Source organism: Anarhichas minor, unplaced genomic scaffold (assembly GCF_050575085.1).
Source record: "Anarhichas minor isolate MPS153535 unplaced genomic scaffold, ASM5057508v1 ptg000020l, whole genome shotgun sequence".
Classification (NCBI taxonomy): domain Eukaryota; kingdom Metazoa; phylum Chordata; class Actinopteri; order Perciformes; family Anarhichadidae; genus Anarhichas; species Anarhichas minor.
The window spans coordinates 3,825,001-3,846,723 of record NW_027466466.1 but is presented as its reverse complement, the minus strand read 5'-3'; the positions used below and the strand labels follow the sequence as shown (position 1 = coordinate 3,846,723).

The 21,723-nt window shown below is 44.1% G+C and overlaps 2 protein-coding genes across 4 annotated transcripts in view; one reads left to right on the top strand and one right to left on the bottom strand.

Moving 5' to 3' along the window:
- Nucleotides 1–916: 916 nt before the first annotated feature.
- tti1 (TELO2 interacting protein 1) lies at nucleotides 917–19,885 on the bottom strand. 3 transcript variants are annotated; one of them, XM_076095449.1, is made up of 14 exons: nucleotides 19,737–19,885; nucleotides 18,148–18,911; nucleotides 16,345–16,682; nucleotides 15,947–16,244; nucleotides 14,733–14,910; nucleotides 13,364–13,656; nucleotides 11,164–11,580; nucleotides 10,379–10,538; nucleotides 9,918–10,085; nucleotides 9,565–9,716; nucleotides 8,513–8,653; nucleotides 7,485–7,689; nucleotides 3,185–3,272; nucleotides 917–2,367 (listed from the first exon to the last, which is right to left on the bottom strand). In XM_076095449.1, the coding sequence occupies exons 2-14, from the start codon at nucleotides 18,871–18,873 to the stop codon at nucleotides 2,160–2,162; spliced, it is 3,372 nt and encodes a 1,123-aa protein (XP_075951564.1). In that variant the 5' UTR covers nucleotides 18,874–18,911; nucleotides 19,737–19,885; the 3' UTR covers nucleotides 917–2,159. The 3 variants fall into 3 exon arrangements, 2 of the variants coding, with proteins under 2 accessions (XP_075951564.1, XP_075951565.1); XM_076095450.1 differs by having other exon boundaries at nucleotides 9,565–9,713; XR_012955710.1 differs by lacking the exons at nucleotides 917–2,367; nucleotides 3,185–3,272 and adding an exon at nucleotides 8,927–8,988 and having other exon boundaries at nucleotides 7,550–7,689.
- Nucleotides 19,886–20,389: 504 nt separating this feature from the next.
- zgpat (zinc finger, CCCH-type with G patch domain) overlaps nucleotides 20,390–21,723 on the top strand; it is a 6,098-nt gene continuing 4,764 nt past the window's right edge. The window contains exons 1-2 of the mRNA XM_076095525.1: nucleotides 20,390–20,541; nucleotides 21,090–21,723. The exon at nucleotides 21,090–21,723 is cut by the window's right edge and continues 33 nt beyond it. Coding sequence (XP_075951640.1) covers nucleotides 21,146–21,723 — 578 coding nt within the window. The 5' untranslated portion in view covers nucleotides 20,390–20,541; nucleotides 21,090–21,145. The remainder of the gene's footprint in view (nucleotides 20,542–21,089) is intronic.

Sequence of the window (21,723 nt, the reverse complement as noted above, 5' to 3'; positions counted from 1 at the left end):
TCACACATTCATTATGACGGGCTTCTCCCGTCAGTGAGGTGATGCGATAACGGAGGGGGCTTCCTGTTCCCTTCATTTAAACATCCCTAGAACCCTGTAGGGCTCTAAATGATAACAGGTACAATGATAGATGGGCCACTATCCCCGTCGTGAGGCGTTCAATTCCCCCGTAGTTACACAACCTGGTGCACCCGGTTCCCTTCCAGCTGACGCATCTCCCTGCTGAAAGCATATGGGATGTGGGTGGCAGGATAGCTCAAGGGTTCGTGAGGGCATCTTCTAATGGGCAGAGTTCCTCCATCCTTTATAGAGCTACACCGCCATAGACTTCTTACAGGATGAGTCTGGTTTTACTCTTATGACAAGCAAATCTCAAAACGTCCTGACTTCCCGACCCTGTTTGTGGCACTTAACCTCTTTGCCCACTGGTTCCTACTGAATGTGTACATCTTTAAAAACAGGGTCAATCCAGGGTTTGTTGACAAAATGAAAAGTATAGAATATTACCAGCCTTATCCTTTAAAATACCTAACCCAGATGAGCTGAACTAGATACTCGGTAATTAAAAATACACTATTTGTAAGACATATCTAGAAAGGCTGAGTGACATTTTACATGTTTTTTTTGGGAGGGGGAAGGAAATAATAATGGGGGTGGGGAATGGGGTAGCTGGGGGGTAGAAGCATAAGTGGACGTAGTTACCGTGACGCCAACCATTGGTTTGTGGAGTAGTGCTGTGAAGCCTTGAGTTTGCCATCTTGTTTGTGTTATACGAGAGGGTGGAGCTACGTACAATCCAACGCTAAATAAGACATTTTTAGGTGATCAAAATGTTACAATTAACTTTCATGAACTGAAAACTCGCCGTGAAAGGGTGAAAGTTGCAAGACGGAAAAACGGACAACTCACAATCACGGCCTGTCAAACACAAGGTAGCCCCGCCCTGAAGCGTTCCCTGCTTTATTGTAATTCTTACTCTAAATGGACCATCATTTACTAAATGAACATCCTGCTGTGATTGAGACCATAAACTCATGTTTACTGAGGTAATACATCAAGTGAGAAGTAGAGTCATTTCCCATTGACTTCTATTCAATCTATAAACCGAAACCATGTGCACAGTGCTCCGTATTGACAGGAAAGAGGTAGAGGAGAAAACGGTGAATCAGCTGTGTAACATCGGTGGAGATCCTCCAAGACCAAGAGCCACGTGTTTGGAACACTGCCTCCAATGCAACACAACTGCTGACAGTCTCGTCTGAGATTCGGTCGTGTCATGCCCGTAGCGGCTAATGTAGCCTTGAGCGGCTAAACGCAGGCAGAGATGAGGCGCGGGCTACAGAGGTCTGGTAAGCTCACTTCTTTTTAACTCCACACCCCCCCGATCTTCTTCCTTTGTAGTCTTCAACCCCAACCGATGCCGACTCAAGTGACATCGCCTGTAGGCATCAGACTTCACAGAGCTCCCTCTGGAGCCACAAAAGGCTTTATACAGCTTTCTTCACATATTCAGGAGTCGTCTCCAAGACCTGTCAGCAGCCTTTGATGTGTAAAATCGGTGGAGTTCCCCGTTAAGGTCTTTAAAGTAAAAAGATCATGAATCTGGCCAGACATTTGAGCTTTTCCGTACTTGGTGCTAAGGACACGTTTTAGTTGACACCGATAACATGCTTAACGTTTGACAGCAACATGACAAAGTACTTTAAATAGTTTGAGTATTTGATGATCACTTTAATTAAGAGTGTTTCAGGGTCACAACAAAGCGTTCTATCTGGGTCACCAACAGCCATATCTGTATAAAAGTCCCAGAACAGCATAACATTTGCATACGTATATGTCTATATATTCACATGGAATGAAAAACATCTGCACTGTGCCTGCATGTCTCCTAATGTAGAAGAGCTGTCGCACGTGTTCCTGCTTTCTGCACCTGCAGCAGGAGAGGCAACTGCAGCAGATATGCTCCATTGATATTTTCCTTTTGCAGCTCGCTGCTTATCAGAGCCGTGTAGAGCATGAAGGTTATCGCAGCGCTGTCTCGATGGCCGTCTTTTGGCACAATTGTCAGATTTTTCTTTCAGTGAACTGACTTGTTTGAGCTAGCGGTTCAACAGGCCGTCGGCGTGAGGCACGAGTCGATCGCATCAATCGCTAGCTCGTTAACTGGCTGTCTCGGCAACCGAGCCAAACTCCTCCCTCAGCAGTTTCAGCACGTTGTCGGAGTACTCGTCCCTCGGTCGACCCATTCCGCTCAGATGCACGGGCTGGAGGTCCGGGTGGGGCGGGATGTAGGAGGAGGGGCAGTGCAGCTCGTTTAGGGTAAACCAGAAGGCATCCGGATCCACCTGGATCAGGTGTTGGAAAACGCTGTGGAGAGGAATGGAAGATGCAAGGGAAGAGGATTATCTCTGGGCTATAATATATATATAAATATATATATAAACACCTTCCTGTAATACAAAGTGACAAGACATTAAATATGCATACACACATATAGAGAGAGAAACCCTGGCTCCTCTCTCACCTCCGCAAAGCTGACCAATCACGTCGCGAAGTGGGTGTGAGTGTCGGATCATCGGGCCAAAAAGAACCAAATCGTCGTAACAAAGACACAGTTAGGGATCTGTCTTTGCTTTTCTTTTTAATTATGGTATGTGTGTTGCTTCCCACAGGGATAATATACACAGCAGGTCTAATGCAGAAACAATGACATTCCCAATAGATGACCTGCATATTCATGACATTTACAGGAACGTTGTAGGTTTACTACGAGCTGAACTCGAGCAGCAAGTAAATCAATCAGTGTACGGTCTTAAATTGACTTCCACCCAGGAACATGAACATTTCTTTGTGTCCTTTACAGCACTCACATATTTGATGTGTGCATTTTAAATGTATTGCACGGCTTACAGACACTTAAATATGCGAAGCTACTTTAAAGTGGACTCAGCAGAATATTCAGCACCATGGACGGCCAACATTAAGAAGCTCATCCAGGCGTGTGCGCGCACTCGCACTCTACCTTATATACTGTTGGGTAATTTAATCTATGACAATACAACCCAACGCTTGATTGTTTTATATGTAAATACATCAGCAGAGTAACTACAGCAGTCAAACTAATGTAGTGAAGTAAAAACTATCATGTATAGCATTAGATGGAAGGTCTTGGATAGGGGCTCACCTTCGGCCGGCCTCCTGCAGTCTGATTGGTTGTCTACAGCTCAGGTAGGGCAGGCAGGCCTCACAGACGGCATCCAGGTCGGCATCGCCTGAGAAACCCAAACACAGAACCATCGTCTTTTAGAGCCCAAATGTAAAATACATATATATTTACTTAACATACCAATATCGTACACTTAAGTCATCAGAAGGAAAATACAATCGTATCAGGAAACAATCGGCCACTATCAATATCAACTTTATATTCCCTTTCCTTAAATCCACACGATCAAACACTCGAGATGTAATCACAGTTCCCCGCGCACGGCGAAGCTTGGTAAGATGGGGAAGGGAGGAGGGAGAGGGATAGAAGAGAGCGGGGGGGGGGGGGGGGACTCTACCTCTTCTAACTCCTAATGAGCAGAGAAACTGCTGAGATGGCCGAGGAAAACATTTCACAGCAGGCCGTTTCCACATCTCTGGATTTCACACATTCCCCCCCCCCCCTTTTGAGGAGTGGATGTGTGTGAAAATGGCTACCTTTTCCTACCCCCCCCCCCCCCCCCCCCCCCTGTTCTTTATCTATACCTTTTATAGCCTTGCCAGCTCCTGCTCCCTCCATCCACATGACTTCTCTCCACTCTTTCATCTCCTCTTCCTCCCCCACTCTCTCCATCCTTCCCAGCAGACATTTAGCGATTCCCTAAGCTGCGAACTGGGCTGCCTTTCAAGCCTCATTTCAAAACACGTCTCTCTCCCTTCCCCGCTCACCCCTGTTTGCCGATTCAACCCACACTCGGCTTGAGCCGGGCCCTGCTCGCTGCGCGTTGAGAATAAAAGCAGCGGTGCACATTTCAGACTTAAATGCGATTATTCGGCGGCCGCTTTCATCCCCCTTTCTTCCTCTTGTTTCTGATGCGGCACTCGTAGCCTGTAGTCTTTCGTGGAATCGAGGTGCTCGGAGGGGAAGCAGAGAAGTGAGAAATACTTAAAGAGGAAGTGGGCCAGGTGCTGTTGAGATTTTCTGGTAAATGAATCACGGGGTGGAATTGGAGCTGAAGCTGGAACTGCGGGGCTGGAAAGCATTATTTGCTTCAGTCAATCTGTGTTTCTGTCTTTCTCTCCCTGTGACTGAGGCTCGGTAATTGGCTTGCTGCAGGCGTCCCAGAGGTAAGCTGTAGCCAGAAATCGGTATTCATATGAGTAAAGGCTGCAGCCGCTGACTGTTTCTCTCCTGCTCTTTCGCATTCCCTCCATCTCAGACTCCAAATCCCCAAAAGTAATAAAGAAATAGTGCACGGGGATCCTAAATGCATGGGCTAGACTCTTTCCTTTAATGACATTTTTCTTTTTACGTAAATACATTCCAGCCATATGAAGGTTGTAGCTAAAACATTTGAAGTGAGCTAATACTGTAGTGGTCATGCAATGGATAGAGGTTGCTTTTCCGCTGTTTAAAAGCTGCGCTGTACTGGGCGACCTCTTCATGCACCATACACCAGCTCTATCTGCCAACATCACCCCATGCAGAAGAAAACCCTCAATGACCCTTGAAGACTTCCCATTTTGACACTAATTAAATCCTGGTATCATGTAGAGACGCCGACAAGGAAAGCCTGGACACAGATAGACACAGAGTGCACTTACCGTCTCTGCTGGTGCGCTTCATGGTTTTTCTCACCTTTTCTTTTTACCTCAGACACCAATACCGGTGTGTGACACCAAACACCACGTCTTCTGGGCCATCGGCTTGTTCACACCCATTGTGTGCCCAAACCACAGAGGCTCAACTCTTCTAGACGTCACAGTTCAACATCACTAACAGTTTTTACACACCGATATGAAGTGTGGGGTTTTGTAAGTGTTTTTGATAAAAAATATTTTTGGGGGTTCTGGACTTATGCTGAATGCACAGTGTCTGAATATTTCATTTTCTGCCTGTATTTATAGATACAGTACATGGGTTCAGAATAAGCTTCACGTAACAAATAGCAGACAGATCACACACCCGTGACCTGCTGTTTAAACTGTAAATAGTCGTTTTTCTAGATGTTCCCCTCCCTCTCCCAGACTTGAGATAACACTACTCTATATCACATTTCAGGTCTTTGGACAGAAACTTAACGTTCGTGACATCCCCTCGAAAAAATCTGATGCTGCAGAATAATAGCCTTTTTTTTTTGCTTTAAAAACAAAAATAATGATTCCTATGATTGAGCTGTATTAAACATCTGTGCACTTTGCTGCTGGAGCCCACCAACCGCTTCATGCATACTCACTGTCCTTAGGAAGTACAAGTGATTATGATTACCACTGAATGAAGGAAAAGACCATTTTCCCTTTAACGTTTTCATCACTGATTGCAATTATTCCTTCCTAGTTTGAAAAAACACGTTGGAGACATAAGTAAACCCACCAAAATAGAGATCGCATTAAGCGCATTAAGATGCTTTTGGTTTCACTATAAGTACTGTGTTTCCTCTCGAGTATTCAGCAGTGTCGGGAAATCAGAGCAACCTGAACCCAGTGCGACGCAGCTGCTTAATGAACATGAGGATTGATGAAAAATGAGACAAGCAGCTCATAATTATATCATCTTAACACACTGGCACTGAGCCCCCCGGGCCACTTTGGATGAACATTTTCTGATATTATACTGAAGATGTGCCAAGCACAAAATACACAACTGTACAAAAACATATTGGAGTAAATTAATGAAATGTTCTCCTTTCCTGTAGCTTCTTGATCTGCTGATGGCTGTGCAGATTTAACGTGTGTTGTTTGCTTGTGGTGAGCTGGAGCTCGAGGGAGAAGCGTTGCTCACAGCAGTTATCGAGACTGCAACTAAGGATTCAGCAGCATCCTGTCGGCTCGGTTGGCTGGGCTCTGTATGTTCAAAGCCATCATTAAAATATGTTGGATTCAAGCGCTGCCACAGCCTGAAGGCCTTTTAAGTTACGATGCTCCACTGAGAGTTTTGGGATTCAGTGTGCGAGTGGAAATGGCCCGTGTACTTGCAGCACACTGCAACGCATGGGAGGTAAAGCTGCGCTATCAACAAAGGAAGGTTAATAAAACAATACTGATCTGAAAGCACATCGTCGTGAAGGCCACTGCCTCGTCCCAAATACAAGAGAGACAAAACACCAAAAAGAAAATGACTGTAACGTATCAATAAATAAATGGATTGCACTTTAAGTTATCCAAATCAAATGTGTATAAGGCAACACTGGAATGTGTCTTTAGTTCTTCGTAGGAAGACAGAGCAGGAAAATTGAGATACACAAACTCCTGCCTTGTTTTCACTGTTACACAAGACTGCCACCTGGTGGTAGAAAAAGCCACTGCGCTCTGTGTGTGTTTGAGCATCTTTGACAGAGTTTTGGGAAATGAGGTGGCCATATTGGGAGGATGCAGAGAAGCTTTCACATCCATTTCAATATAAAGTCATCAAAATGAACACTACGTTTAAAAACAAACAAACCTGAAATGAGTATTTGGGGAGAGTTATGACCTGGAACTATTTGTTAGCGATCCACAGCCAAGTGCAATCCCAACGTTTTTATATACTTGTGCAAAAAGCTGTAAACAAGCCTGCTTTAGACATGTTGGTGCTGTAGGCAGTTTCACTTTGGACAGAGTTGCGCAATTTGATTCCCCCTGATGAGCAACCATATCCTGACTCCCGCTCCGTACTTGATGCACAAACACAACAATAGCATTCATCTTGCTCTTCTTCAATTTTTTTAAATTTTATTTATTTTTAATTTATTATACTATATTGATCCCTTTAAGGGGGAAATTTGTCTCTGCATTTGACCCATCCCTGTATATAGGGAGCAGTGGGCTGCCAATGACAGGCGCCCGGGGAGAATCTTACACTCAGCAAGAAAGCAAATATGTGCTTCCAAAAATTGCAAACTATTCCTTTAATGCTGCTAGAAAGAGAGTTGCATGAACGTTTGCTATAGATTGCTGGCTGGCTGCTTCTTGTTAATGGCTTGACTGAGCACAATTTTGTCCTGGTAATCCATCAGATGCTCTCATTATTCAACACACTTTGGTAAATATAACATAATTACATCATATGTAATATTGCAAATTGAGGATGGTCTCGCTTAAATGGGCCTAATGTTGCACGAACCAATAAGAAACCTGCCCTATCTGAGTTAAGAACCACAATCAAGTGTTCTATGTCCACTTGTTATCCTGGTATGATCATTGTTGTACTATGGGTCACACCATGTGCAACATGATGATGATGTATGTTGTGTCTGGGAAAACCTGTGTTGTTTGTGTGGCGTGCGTTTCTATTCCCTCACCCAGATCCAGCCTCTGGCACAGTGAGCCCAGCCCCTGCAGCACAGCCAGCTGCAGCTTGTAGGCCAGGGTGTGCGTGTAGACGGGTCCGGCCTTGGCGCTGACCGGAGCCTGCCGCACCAGCGAGGAGCTCAGCTTGGGCAGAACTTCTTTGGACACCCTCCTCCGCAGGAAGTCGCCGCATGTTTCACCCAGCGTGCACAGCACCTGGCGGAGAGACACGTCATGTGAAGTACGTACGCAGCGAGTCGCTATAATGTATGTTCATCCTCTGACTAATTACACTGTATTATCCCCTGGATGAACCATTGTATTTGCCCAAAAGCTGCCACATTGCTGATGAACCATAGCACAGTCTGACAGCAGCCAGCGATGAGTAAATGACAATTTACAAAGCAGTTATGTCAGATTCTGTCAATTCATCAGGGAAAATATGAGAGAAAGATACAAAACCGGTCCAACTAAAGACAGGTTTTGACAAGCAGACTAATCCACAGTGACAGCAGAATCAATTGACACCTGTACTTTGAGAAACGATCAGACACACGTGTGATCTTCATTCAACAGGGAACAAGGTAGAGGGATATTTTCAGCCAGTTCTGGGACGACAATTTAATGACTTCCCTGTCTTGTTAGTTTAGAATGTTTTGACATTTTCTTTCACAGAATTACAAACAATGACATAGCCTGCCAAAGGACATTAGACAACACTTGTGCCTAAAAGTACAGCTTTGATTGATTCAATATAGGCACATGTCAATATACATGTTATTTGAATTTAGTCAATAATGTAGCCAGACCTGTTCAGCTGCTGCACATGATGTACATAAACATAATGTGCGAAATATAATGTAATACAACATTAAACAGTTACCTAATAAACCTTTTATGTACTTTTTCCACACTATCAAGCTGCATACGTTTTTAGATGATCGACTGACACATTCAATGAACAATCTTCAGGAAAAGGTGTTTTTACCACTTATCACTACGACGTGAGTAAACGGAAGGACAGACTTGTTTTACGTACCCTGAAGGCTCGGAGGACTGCTAAAGGGTCATCGGCTGTGAGTCTCTGTAGGAGGGCGGGCCAGCAGCGATGGGCCATCGGCAGCAACTCGTTCTCCCTCTCACTCAGCACACACACGCACAGCTCCAGCACGTCCAACACCTGAGGACAAACGCATGCAGCACACCCGTTGCTATAGATCTTATGGATACAGACTGGAACAGCAACACGCACATCTGGACAGGTAGCTTTTAGGTGATGTAACACAACCTCTGGAGGCCAGAATGGAGGTCAAAACTCCTTAGTAACAATATTTAAGAAATAAATATTGTACAGTATTCTACAGTGCAGCTTGCCTGTTTCAGCTGAACTGTGCTGTGGGGGTTAATTTAATCTCTGGATTGATTCATCACTGATACATCACATGTATTTCACCATTGTACTGTCTTGTCGGCCAGGCTCCATGGATCCACATCAGCAATACATATTTTAGCCTCCTAAAAAAAAAAATCAATATCCTTTTAAGTGTACACTATATTTAGAATATTTTCCGACAAGGAACTGAGCTTAAAGTGAATTTTATCAATACTGTTTTGGCAATGGAGTCTTGTGGCATTGAAGAGAGCATGAATAAGTTTCAGTTCAGTTCTCTGTTGGTAAGAGCTGCCTGACGGCAAGATGAGGCAGGGAAAATATTCTAGATACAGCTCTCACTTCAACGGATGTAGATTGTTTTTAAAGGTGAGCCTTTCTTTTCAGGTGGCAATACGTATTGCTGCTGCCCCCGTCTATAATGAGGTTAAAGTGGTTTCTAGCAAGTATGAACGGAGCTATGTATTATACACTAAATACTGCGTTTTTTGAAACAATATCTCAGTCAGTTTTGTATTAGATCTTCGTGGTGGTATCTTGTGTGGCTGGGGGATTTGTAACACCAACACAATCAGTGTAGAGGCAAAACTCTTTCTACAGTATCTATGCACTTAAGAAAGGCTTCCATTACAATAGTGAACAACCCTCACCAGGATTACTATCATCTAAACCAACGTTCCCCTTCACACCGGAGTCACTACCTTGAGTCGGAGCCTGAGACTAGGGTCGGACAGCAGGTGAATGCAGCGCTCCATGACATCTTTAGTGATGCAGAGGTGGGCGGGAAGCTCGGCTTTCACATCAGGACCACCGATATCTTCGACATCCTCACAGTCTGTGGGAGGTGGGACTTCTGGAGGGACAGTGATGGTCAGATGGATGATGTGTGATTGATCGACTCCGCGAACATCCAATGTTGTTTTTGGCTTTTATATTTCATACTTTATTGCTATTCCCGCGACTGATAAGTTCCATCTAATATGACCTCTACAACAATATGAAACCTACACTACAACTACTGTTGTGTCCTCATACAGACACCGCACTGTATTACCAAGGTCTTCGGTGTCGTCCTCCTCTATTCCAATGCCCTCTGCCAGCTCTTTCTGTTTGCGGAGATCCAGCAGGAAGTGGCGGATGTCGAGGACTTCCTTGGGAGGGGAGGTGTGTTTGGGTCTGGCAGACTCGCGGGTCCTACCACAACTGGAGGGGAACCACCTCGCTAAAGGAAGAAGAACAAGAGCAGGTTGGGTTAGTGACGCAGTGAGGTGTGTGACACAAAAGCGCGACTACGCATAATCCTTTCCTGTATTTTGTCTTGCACTTCCTCTTAGAGATCACCTGTAAATGAAGCTCAAATGTTTTGACTATAACTGAATTGAATGTAAGTAAAGCGTGGTATATGGTGTGGTACAGTATGGTATGGGTTTTGTAGTGTCGCATACGCAATGTACTAAATTCATCCTTTTATACTCAGGCCACATGTGATAAATGAGTTGACTTTGGAAACCTCACCCAGTGCCTTCATGAGCGCGTGCAGCACGGAGCAGAAGAGTGCGGCCTTGTGGTCGTAGCTGAGGTCCAGAGCCGTCAGCACATCCTGAACGATGTCCCCGACCAGAGGCAGCAGGCTGCAGTCGGAGTGAGTCAACATCACCGTCAACACCCGCGGAGCCTGGCCAACGAGACGGGAATATGATGAAATACATGCTCGCCGCTAAACCCATGCAGACCCGTTCACAGTGTTCACCTGGGCCATAAACCAGAGGCGTGGACTCGTGACTCGGACTAGAGTCAAACTCGAGTCATCAATGTAACGTCTGTAAGCTTGACTTGACAAAAACTTTAACACCAATGACTTGTGACCTCATGTGACTTTAGCCTTTTGACTTGGAATGACTTGTTATGCCTCCGCAAGCCGAAAAAAAGACAAAAAAAAGAAGTTATGAAACACTTTGAATCAGTCTGGCAGCAGCCAATCACATTCCGCTAACAAGAGGGAGAGGTGCTCTGGTGGCGAGTGGACTTACATTCCATAGACTAAACAATGAATTAGTCAAACCAAAAAAAGACAAATTGATAATCAATAATTGTTAAGTTGCCGCAACTAACTTTTCCTACATTTTCTTGTTATATTTGTACTTTGAAAGGATAATATCATCTTACTGAACTTCCTGCTCACACCACCTCCTTTCTTAAATGATCTTTAAAATGTTGGCTCTCTTTCCTTAGTTGTTATTTTCCCTCGTTCTCCAGTGCTGCCGTGCAGTCTAACAACCCACCAACCGTGACAGTGTTACCTGTGGGTGCTGGCTGAGCCTCTGCAGGTTCAGAGATATGTCATTGAGCAGGTAGTCGGAGTTCTCGTTGATCAGCTCCTTCAGGGAGCGGTAGCCACAGGCCTTACTGATGTCCCACATGGAGCCCAGCGCCGCCTGGCTGACCAGCAGCGTCTCCTCCCCGGCTTTCTCCAGTACGGGATACAGTGATGTCATCAAAATGGGCCTGAAGTCCCGTCCCAGTGCCTGAGCAAAGCAGGCGATGCCCTCGAGCTGGATGCACAGCTGCCAGATGTTGCTGTTGAGCTGGTGGATTGCGGAGGTCGACGGCGAGGGAGAAGGGGTGCCAAACGAGGAGGGGATCACTTGGAGAGAGTTTGCTTTGGTGTTGCTGACATTATTGTTGGATATGGAGAGGAGTCCTGCTGGGCTGAGTAGCTGCAGAAAAACAAAAGACAAATAACATTATACTACCTCATATAGTTCTCTTGAACTATTCAATAGTGTTTTAGTTTATAGACATAAAAAGGTCAATATATAGATGATGATGAACCTTTGCTGATGAAAAAGGATTAAACCAATGCATTATGGTGATAAACAGGGAATGTCTACAAAACAAAGTCCACAGGGTACCTTCATTTGAAAAACACACATCAGATAGCCGAAACAGCAATATCACCACATTCCAACATTGACTACATTATTCAAATATTCACAGCCTCTATTGGCTGTTCAAGCCCCCAACTCATAAAAGACTATTTGTTTGACTTTCCTGGACACAATGAACGTAGCTCACATCAGTCATCAGTAACTTGCCGTTTGCCTGCTGCATCAGTACAGACAGCATAAACACTGTGGCTGTGCTAAACACTGATGTCAGCATTTACAGCTAACCGCCTGCAGTTTCTAGTGTTCATATATCTATTCTATAATGCTTTTTTACTAGTTCGATTTGAGGGAGAGCCCCACAGCAGTGGCCAAACCTTCCCTCTAACAAGTGTATATTACTGTGCTTAGTTAGAATCCTTTTCATTCGCTGGTGTGCCTCTGGGCACACATTTTAGCTGACAAAGAGAAACTGAAAGTTTATCTCCAAAGAACATAACGATGCCAGTGTTTTCAGGCCTCTGTTGGCCTTGACAGTTTAGAGCAGTCGCTTGAATGCTGGAACCTTCTGTTAGGCCTGTTTAAGCATAACTGCACACGGCCATATTGTGAGCAGAGTGTGGATGTCTTTGTTTGTTCGGAGTGGAGCGATCTGATCGAACTTAAGTGCAGAAAGAGTTGTGCAGTACGGGCTGAGCATGATTAGAAAACATTCACGGAATACCAAATGAGACTTCTTCATTCAAGGAAGAGTGGGATCGGAGCTGCAGAGGACTGTTGGCTCCACACTCACACCTCCCTCAGCTGTCGTTAGATGCAGGAGCAGGAGGAGGGAGAGATGAAAGGGACACTTTGTAGAATTTCTAGCTACTATGATGCACAATCAGTGAAGTGCGGTTTCATATGACTGGTGTGGCTAGCTTGTCGCCCAAAGTCATTTAAAAGCCATTAAAGAAGCTAAGAATGCTCCAACTTCCTTTGCATTGGGACGATTAAAGTGACGAGAGTGAGATGAGAAGATTAAACCACTCTTATCTCTCTGCGCTAAATATGAAGCTGCAGTTTTTCTTAGCTTAGCATGAAAACAGGAGGAAACAGCTAACCTGGCTCCGCCTAAAGGTTAAAACATCCGCCTGCAGTGACTTCCTGGCCTTCTTGGAGCCTTGTCTTCAGTGCAGACTCCAGCCAGTCACTTGCAGGACCATGTTTTTACATTGAGATTTAGATTTTGGTATGGATTGAACAAAACAAATACAAAGTGTTAGCTAGTGAGCTTTAGAGGGGCTGGTCGGCAGATTTCCTTACCTTTGGACAGAGCCAGGCTAGCTGTGTACCCACTGCTCCTGTTCTTTATGCTAAGCTAAGCGCCTACAGGCTGTAGTCTCTAACTAATGTTAGATCATATTACAAGTGACAAAGCAACAGGCTACAAGACATCTTCAATGGAAGCCGTGATATGAAGCTACAAACTGACACCCGACACTTGTCGCTGCATGACGGGCTAATGATACATAAAGCTTCAACCAATCACACTTATTCTTCCAGTCATCCAGTTCCCAGTGCTATTTAAGGACAACTACGTCCCGAGCGCTCGAGCGACACTCGGCGGCCTCACCTGCTGGTCCTGTCGGTCTCTCTCCGTCTCCTCACCGACGGTAATCAAGTGCCAGTTGTGCAGGCTGGTGTACTCCTCCATGACGGACACCACTGCCACTGTAAGGTCCTCCTGGCTGGCAGAGTGTCCCCGAACTTCACTCTCCAGACCGTGACCCTCTGTTGCCACGGCGATGCCTGCTGCGCCCCTGACGACCTCGTTCAGCACCGTGGCAGCCTGCTTTCTGTACGCGGAGGACTGTTGGTACAGGTCCAGGAAGTGATCGGTCAGCAGGTAAATGTTGCCGTAGTAGCCTGAAGATAGACAGAGGGGAGGAGAGCTGTCACACAAAATGCTGAATGGAAACCAAGTGGTTCTGTCGCAGACTCAGATCTGACTCACAAAATAGAACAATTAAAATATGATGCATTCTTATTCATTAAGCTTTTCAGCATCATTGTACATTGTGCTGATAATGCCTCTCTTTCACTTGAAGAAAACATTAGAATGCAGGACTTTCACAGTGCAGTATTATCAGTTGTGCTATTAATCATTAGTTTTAATTATTAATTGTTTACTTCTACCACTGCCAGTCCCAACAAGAGAAAGAGTGATTAGTAAAGCAAGACAATGTTTGCCCAGGACCCACAATCACTAAACCTGTCCCTGAAAACACACGCGCTGGGTTTACTCACAGTCAGAAACATTGATGAAATACAATTAGCAGAGGTGATTTCCAAATCGGCCTATTGGTCGCTTACTTCGAAATGACCACCGCAACTTTAAAGTAGAGCATTGATTGATTTAATTAGAAGAGGTATTTTGCTGGCGGTAAAGATAGAAGTTAGTATTGCAAAACACAATTTGAGGGACTGCACAGAGCGCTGTGTGCTTGTTTATTCAGAGTTATTAATATTAAACATGTGGCGTGTCCAAATTGCACCAAATTCAACAAAGCACCTCATGGGGTCCCCATTGATTGGTCAACTAATCGCTTGTTTTGGTCTTAGTCGACTTTCTTTAGTCGATTCGTCGTTTTTTATGCTTCTTTTTATGCTGAATGACTTATTTCAGAGAAACAAATAAAAACGCATCTCTGGAAACACCAGATTTAAAGTCTAGTGTTTCAAGAATTTCTTTGCTAGAGGAACGCTCTACCAGCAACACACCAAGTAAGATATGTGGAGAACACACAGACAGACAGACTCCTTGCTTTAGAGTTAGATTGCGTGTCATTATCAGCCAGCTGACATTAGTCCACCTGCACTATTCAGAAGTTCTTCATAGTCCTTTTCAATAAATTCGACACAGACATTAAATACCGTTATATATGCAGAAGGATAACAAACGTACTGTACATCATTTGCCTTATGTTCATAAGCACCCGTACCTAATGTTCGACAGATCTCCATGAGCGCAGAGAAGATCTTCTCATCTGTGAAGTAGAGAAAATGCTTCCTCTGTGTGTGAGCAGTGTAGGGATCCGGAGAGCCCGGGCTCGTCTCTATGGTAGCAGCGTGACTCCGTTCCTCCACAATGCGGACGTCCATCACATCCAGCTCCAGCACCTGTAAAGGCATACAAGACAGCAAAAGTCAGACATAAGGGGTCTCATGTAACACTGACAACGCTTGATTTGTATTCCCACAGCAGGTTTGACAACTTTATCTTGGCTGTGTGACGTGAGTTGTATAAAACAAAGACATGACTATTCAAACGCACAATATGTCGCTTTCTGCCGATCGGAGTCTCTCAATCCAAACAATAACAGAAGAGGAAGTTTGGAGACTAAGATCCTAAAAGTGTATCGTAAAAATGTGTTTTTAATTAAAACTAGATAAAAAGTCAATTTACCGCAGCTTCTGGCAGACAACAACGCTGATGATGCCCACAGAGGATGTGACGCCACTGACAGGCCAAATGAAACCGACGATTACCTTGATTAAAATGAATGATTTCTCCAGGTTTGAAAATTGTTGGAAACATCTGGGATAATGTAAGTACACAACTCAACAGAATGCATATGACATAGGTATAGGCCTTTTTAAAGATTTGAATGTGGAAAAGTAATATACCTTTAACTCCACTTGTCAACCACTAAAATGCTTAAACGCTGTATGTTGTAGAGTTGTATTCCATAATAAACATAATTATTAACAATAAAGGTCCTATTGTCTTATATGACCACTCTCATACACTCTTAGTGTACAACATTATATTCAAACTGTATATTTAATCTCTGGTGCAGGTTTAGTACAAAAAACGACATTGTGAGTGTATGCAATACAAGTCATCTACCAAATATACATGCATAAATGTATTGTAAATTTGCGATACTAAACTAGTTTACACAAGAAATAAAGGCCTCTAGCTTCACAGCGGTATACTGGCATCAACGAAGCAGCAGTGTGTGCCAGCGTTAACGGGAGAACACACACTGCTGCTCTGTGGGTTTGTTTTCTCCCTATGCATGTAAACATGTTCTAGTAGAAGCCCCAAATACAAGCAGGAACCTGAAAATGAGCTTCTGTCCCCTTAAACAACAATAATGTTCCTTTCTGATTCCCATTCAAACAGAATACGAAGTATAATCTGACAGATTACCTGCATCAAGGCTTTAGAAATCCTCTCGAGGTGCGCGGACGAGTTTAGCACCACGGAGACCAGCGGTCCCAGGACTTTCAGATAACCTAGGAACACGTTGAGGACAAACAGCTTCTTCTGGTCGTCGGAGGTCCTCATCAGTCTGGGCAGGGAGGTGGCCAAAGAGTGGAGATTCTCTGAAAGCACATCAGTGAAGGTCTGCGCACTGCTGCTGCTGCTGCTTTTACTGGTAATATCACTGCCGCTGCTGCTACGGCTCTGAGTCCTCTGTGATACCTCGCTGAGAACAACTTCACACCTAGAGGAGAGGACGGGACAGGAGAGAAGTTTCATTTAACATCTTCCCATCAAGTAGTCTGGGATTTAGTATCGTCTCCTCACACAAGTGCAAATCAAACCTCTTTCTGACTCTGGGCTCCTCGTCATTGACTGCTCCTACCAGCGCTTCCAGTAGCGGCCCCACACACTCTCCCAGTGACTGGCTACACCTGGCCAGCAGGTGGTCATCCAGCTCCACCATCTCTAGTCGGACCCTCCAGTGCTGGTGAGACGAGGTGCAGGAGATGATCTTCCTCAGGAGCACGGACAGTTTCCCCGCCGTGCTCTTCACCCACGCTGGTGTCCGGTGGACCATCAGCTGTGTGATCCTCCCCAGGTCTGCTGAGGGAGTCTTGCTGGGCTCACCGGCCTGAATCTGGGCGTCTTCCATGACAAGCCCCACAGTCCTGGACCAAACCTGAATGACAACACAAGTGAAAAGAGATGATTGTGCGGTAAGAAGAAATCCTTGCATTACATTTATACGAGGATACAATCACTGTTTTATAGGTTTTTTGTGCTCTTTTATATGTGGTTAGTTTGCCATCAACTTGCACCTACTGTACAACCTGTTATCCTATCATATTAGAGTTTTAGGTGGCATAAAGGGTTGAATGCAAATCTATACACAGATCAGTATACTGCATAATGTTCGGCATGATGAGCTTTTGTTTGCATTTTCCTGTGTCCCGGCAGTAATTTGGTGGCAGGACAGTATTCATTTGTTCAAACAAATTCAACTTGATGAAGAAACACACAAAGGTTTAAGTCAACCGATACAAGGATGCTTTCTGTAAATGTCAAAAAATTACACTCAATAACATGAATACTGCATTTTGCCTTAAATGTTATATTATGTCAGCGTGGAAAAGCCTCTGAAACCGCATACAGTCTATCAAGGGACGCTCACTTTCCACTGCTGTATTATATAATATACAGTATATTTCTAATATATAGTGTGATGATCAACTAAACATTCACTGACAGAAAATTCATCAAAAAAAAAAATCTATAAATTGTTTTAAATGTACTAATCTAAAACTCCAAACATTAATTTAATGTAGCTTATCAATTTTGCTGATTTTGTCTGGATTGTTATCCGAATATTCAAAATTTTAGACAAAAAACAGCAATTCGAAGATGACACCTTGGGTCCCAGCAACTTGTGATGGACAATTTTGTTCTTATTATTTGATCAATTAACAAGGGAAATAATCAACACATTCATCGATAAAGATTTGGGTTGTTATTAGCGATTATTATTATCTCAGCCAGGAGAATCATGCGATCGCTTGTCTATGTGTGTCCGTCTGTCCGTGAGTGAGTCTGCAACTCGGTGTCTGTCCACAGCTAATCTCGCATTCTGCTGCAGAAAACTGCATGATACTTTGGGTGGCCAGTTATGTCTGAATGCTCAGGATTTCTGTGCCTAAAGTGCGGGGAAAACATTTTTGCTCACTTTTATTGTTTTGGATGGTGTGTTTGGCAACCGGTACACACACTGCTTTCTATCTACGCCACTCAGCAGCTACCATTTTTGCGTGAAAATGGACTTAAATAGACAAATAATCGATTACCAAACACTTGCAGATGACGACTGACTAATCTGTTAATGCATTAATCGTTGCAGCTCTAAGAATAATCCTTTGTCGCAGTTTTAATAATATATAATAGGAATTGTAACAAACTTGTTTTGTAGTAAAATATCCATGAATCCTTGTGTGGAATGCAGTCAAAATACACACAGCGTAATATAAGAATGAACACAAACCTGACAGACGTCAACAGTGACAGAATGAATAACTTGTAACAAGTTATGCAGCAGTTAAAATATATGAGGATTGCTTTGCTGTACTGCATCATCCAACACGGAGCTATGTTACCTTGATGGCCCTGATTGTGACTGCATGGCCTTGTCTCAGATCTCCTGTAATGATCCTGGCTACAGCCACAGTGATGCCAGGTAGGAATGAAGCCATGGTGCCGCCTATCGTGCATCTCTCCTCTGAGGATGGGACCACATGCTCCTGAGTGCAGTCACACTGCAGAGTCAGCGCCTGGAGGCACTTCAACGCTGCTGCCTGTACATCTCGAGATTTCTCCTTCTCTGCTAAGGCCAGCAGCAATGATATGGCAGCTCCCAGCCCGGGCAGCATAACCGGTTCAAAGAGTTTGAAGACTATATCACCGTAAGCAGCATGAAGAAGCGCGTCCAGGCACCTCAACACAGCCGATTTCAGCTCCTCTGACGTGTCTGCAGGTTTCCCAGGATTGGTCGGCGAGCACAGGCAGAGGCAAAGCTCCGAGAGGAGGTCGCGGAGGGTCTCCCAGCTCTGGACACAAGTGTCCTCGAGGACGTGGCTCATGGCCTCAGCTACAGTCTGCACCAGTTTTTCATTCTTGGGCCCGGGGACTTTGAGGACGAAGCGAAGAGGGAAGAGGACGTACTCCTGGAGCTGCTGCAATGTGGCATCGTCGACTTCTTTTAACTGGCCGCTCAGCGTCTCCACGTTGGTCACAGTGGGCGCTCGGGTGAGGAGGACACAGGCCGGGCGCAGGTAGGCAAACGCGATCTTGGGATCACTGATCTGAGCCATGATCGAAGGCATGACCGCAGGGGCCACTTTAGTGAAGGGGTGCTGAAGAACTGGGAGATGCAAGAATAAGATAAAGAAAACTTAAGACTTTTCAAGTACTGTAGCAGACAATGAAATTAATGTATTCTTATAGATAAAATGTTTTACATTTTGACTGTGAGATTAAATCTGCAATGGCCACTTGCCATGTTGGCCAGTGACTTTTTATGAGATATTTCAATTATGAGGAGTGATTTTCTTATCAAAAGGTATCATCATTTTTCAACACTGGCTCTGAAAATATTTTTGACCTACCTGCTCTGGACAGGACAACTAAAAACTTAATTGTATTTACAAAAACCGATTGATCAGAGAGCCAATGGTTACGAAAATAAACTGTATCATGTCTGAATGTTGACACTCCCCTCTGGCATTTCTTACTAATGAGGTTAAAACTTAAGCTGCTTCATCCCTGCTGCTTCCTAAATGTTAACAAAGTTAAAGGAGGTTGTCCATAGTAATTTACTCAACAGCATGCCAGCATTATTGATTGTGGTCATGCTGGTGTTTTATGTTGTATTGCCCGAGACTCCTCCCTGACATTTTGGAGCTAATGTTAAGTTTGTTGTACCAACCAGTATTGAGCGAGCTACTGTATGTGCAACGCTGTTTTGAGGGCTTAATTATTATTATCAACCAAAGTGTCCCCTGTGAAATTGTATTTAAGATAAGAAGCAGACACATGTGAACACTCTAGCAGCAGAACATCTTACGTTAAAGTTATAGCATCGTTGTAACGTTAAGTTGGTCTAAGTTATCAGCTAGCTAGCTGACAGCATCGAGCATGCTGCTGAAGCTGCACTGCGGGTTTTGGCGTCAACAAACAGGTAGCCTACCTTCACATTGGTAGTATTAAGTGGACCCGCTGTGCAGCAGTAAGTCTATAGAAGAGGTTTCATTTTAAATGGAAAAAATATAACAACAAACTGATAAAGTTGCTGAACACTAGCTCGAGGTAACGTCATGATTCTGCGTCGAAGGCGCACGTTCGACGTAAAGCAAGCTAAGACTTCCGGGTTTGGAGATTTATCTTCAAAATAAAAGAACATAAGGTTTTACAGTGAAAAAGAAAAACCTTCAAGACTGTAATAAACAATGCTTTCATCGTAGACAAGTGTGAATCCTGCAAGATAAATGAAGAATTGTGAAATTGAATTGAATATTGAAGTAGTGGTGTCACACTCAAATCATAAAACAGAAATCCCAATCGTTTATCATAGAGAATAGGGATTTATTTGTTCAAACAAGCTACCATATGAAATATAGTCTGATGAAAAAGAATTATCGGGAATACCTTCAGACACTAGTTCAACACTAGGACGCTGCATTTGTAACTTTGTACCGTCATTAGAAGTCAGAACCATAGACATATATAAATAAACGTATATGTCTACGGTCAGAGGGTAAGAACCATACAATGTCTGAACACATTTGTTTTATTTTGAAAGAAAAGAGAATTCACAACGCGGATGTACCATTCATTCTTTTCTGTTAGCTTGATACTGGACCGGATACTGTGGTGCTCTACTTGGAGGATTTAGCAATTTCAATTACTTAATTTCTGAACATAGCACATATTTTCATGGCTGTCACTTTTTCCGTCGGTGCAGTGGATGTCAGACCGCGAGGCTAATTACGAAGGTAATGCTAGTGTTATTATAAACAGTTGTTAAAGTTAGCTTAAAGACGGCTAACATTTAGCTAAAACTAGCTCTGATATAAAGCTGGGTTATCTATTCAAAGCTGTGTTAGATATTTTGGCAACGTTGATAGTAGTTACCTAATTACGTTAGATAGGGGAGTTTTATGAATCTTACAGAAAAGCTTCCATAACATACCTTCAGTGTAGGAATGTTAATCGGTATTACAGTAACGTTAAAGCACAGAATTAGTTAGCATTGATTCAGTGGTAACGTAACGTTATTAGCTAAATCACTGATCACAGTCATCTTCTCTTTTACTATGTCATTCCAAATTCAGTCTGACAATTTATTGAGTCTCTGTTATAAATAGATAGTCACTAAAATATGACTTAAATACGATCCAGGAAAGGATCAATTGTATTCTTGTGTGATGAGAAAGGATAATGGCATTTTGCAGGAGTGCAGCTCGATCAATCTCATCTTTTCATTCTGCTGAAATGTCTTCACTTGATTCCACTTCAAATGAACCATCTATTTTTTCCTCAGGTGTCTTGGAGGCTTGATGCTGTCCATTCCTGTCCTGCCCCGTGCCAAGTGTCAGCATGGAGGAAGAAACCCTTGAGGCGGCCATCAGTGCCTATGGTGCCCAGCTGCAGCAGGTGGAGTCAGTCCTGTCAGCTGGCCTGGATCCTTCCCAGCAGTCGGACCTGCTCAAACTGAAAGACGACCTTTGTCAGCTGATAGAGCTCACAGAGTCCAGCCTGGTGTCTGTCAAAAAGAGTCGGCTTCTGGCCAGCCTCGAGAACGGTGATGGACTGCAGGCGTACACCTCAGAGGCAGCAGCTGACACAAACGGTGCGAACGGCGGATTGGACGGTGAGATGGCTGCTTTCTACTCTAAACTCGGGGAGTCATCAGGTAGTAGCTCTGATCCTAGAGATAGAGACAATGGGGAGGAAGGTGGGGTAGAGTATGATGAAGAGGAGGAAGAAGAGGCAGAAGAAGAAGATGCACTCAGTGGTACCAAAGTAAGAGCGCCCTACCGGACAACATGGGGGACACTGGAGTATCACAATGCCATGGTGATGGGGGCAGAACCGTCGGATGGAGAGGAGGCACAAGTAAGAGTGCTGTACGTCTACCCCACCCAGAAGTCTATGAAGCCCTGTCCTTACTACCT

What these genes read in the sequence shown, in the direction of transcription:
- tti1 (XM_076095449.1), bottom strand. Translation starts at nt 18,873, where the DNA reads ATGCCTTCGATCATGGCTCAGATCAGTGATCCCAAGATCGCGTTTGCC. An exon ending in TTTCTAAAGCCTTGATGCAG is followed by an intron (nt 14,911 to 15,946) that starts GTAATCTGTCAG and finishes ATGCCTTTACAG; the next exon opens with GTGCTGGAGCTGGATGTGAT. An exon ending in GAGACCGACAGGACCAGCAG is followed by an intron (nt 11,581 to 13,363) that starts GTGAGGCCGCCG and finishes GTTTTTCTGCAG; the next exon opens with CTACTCAGCCCAGCAGGACT.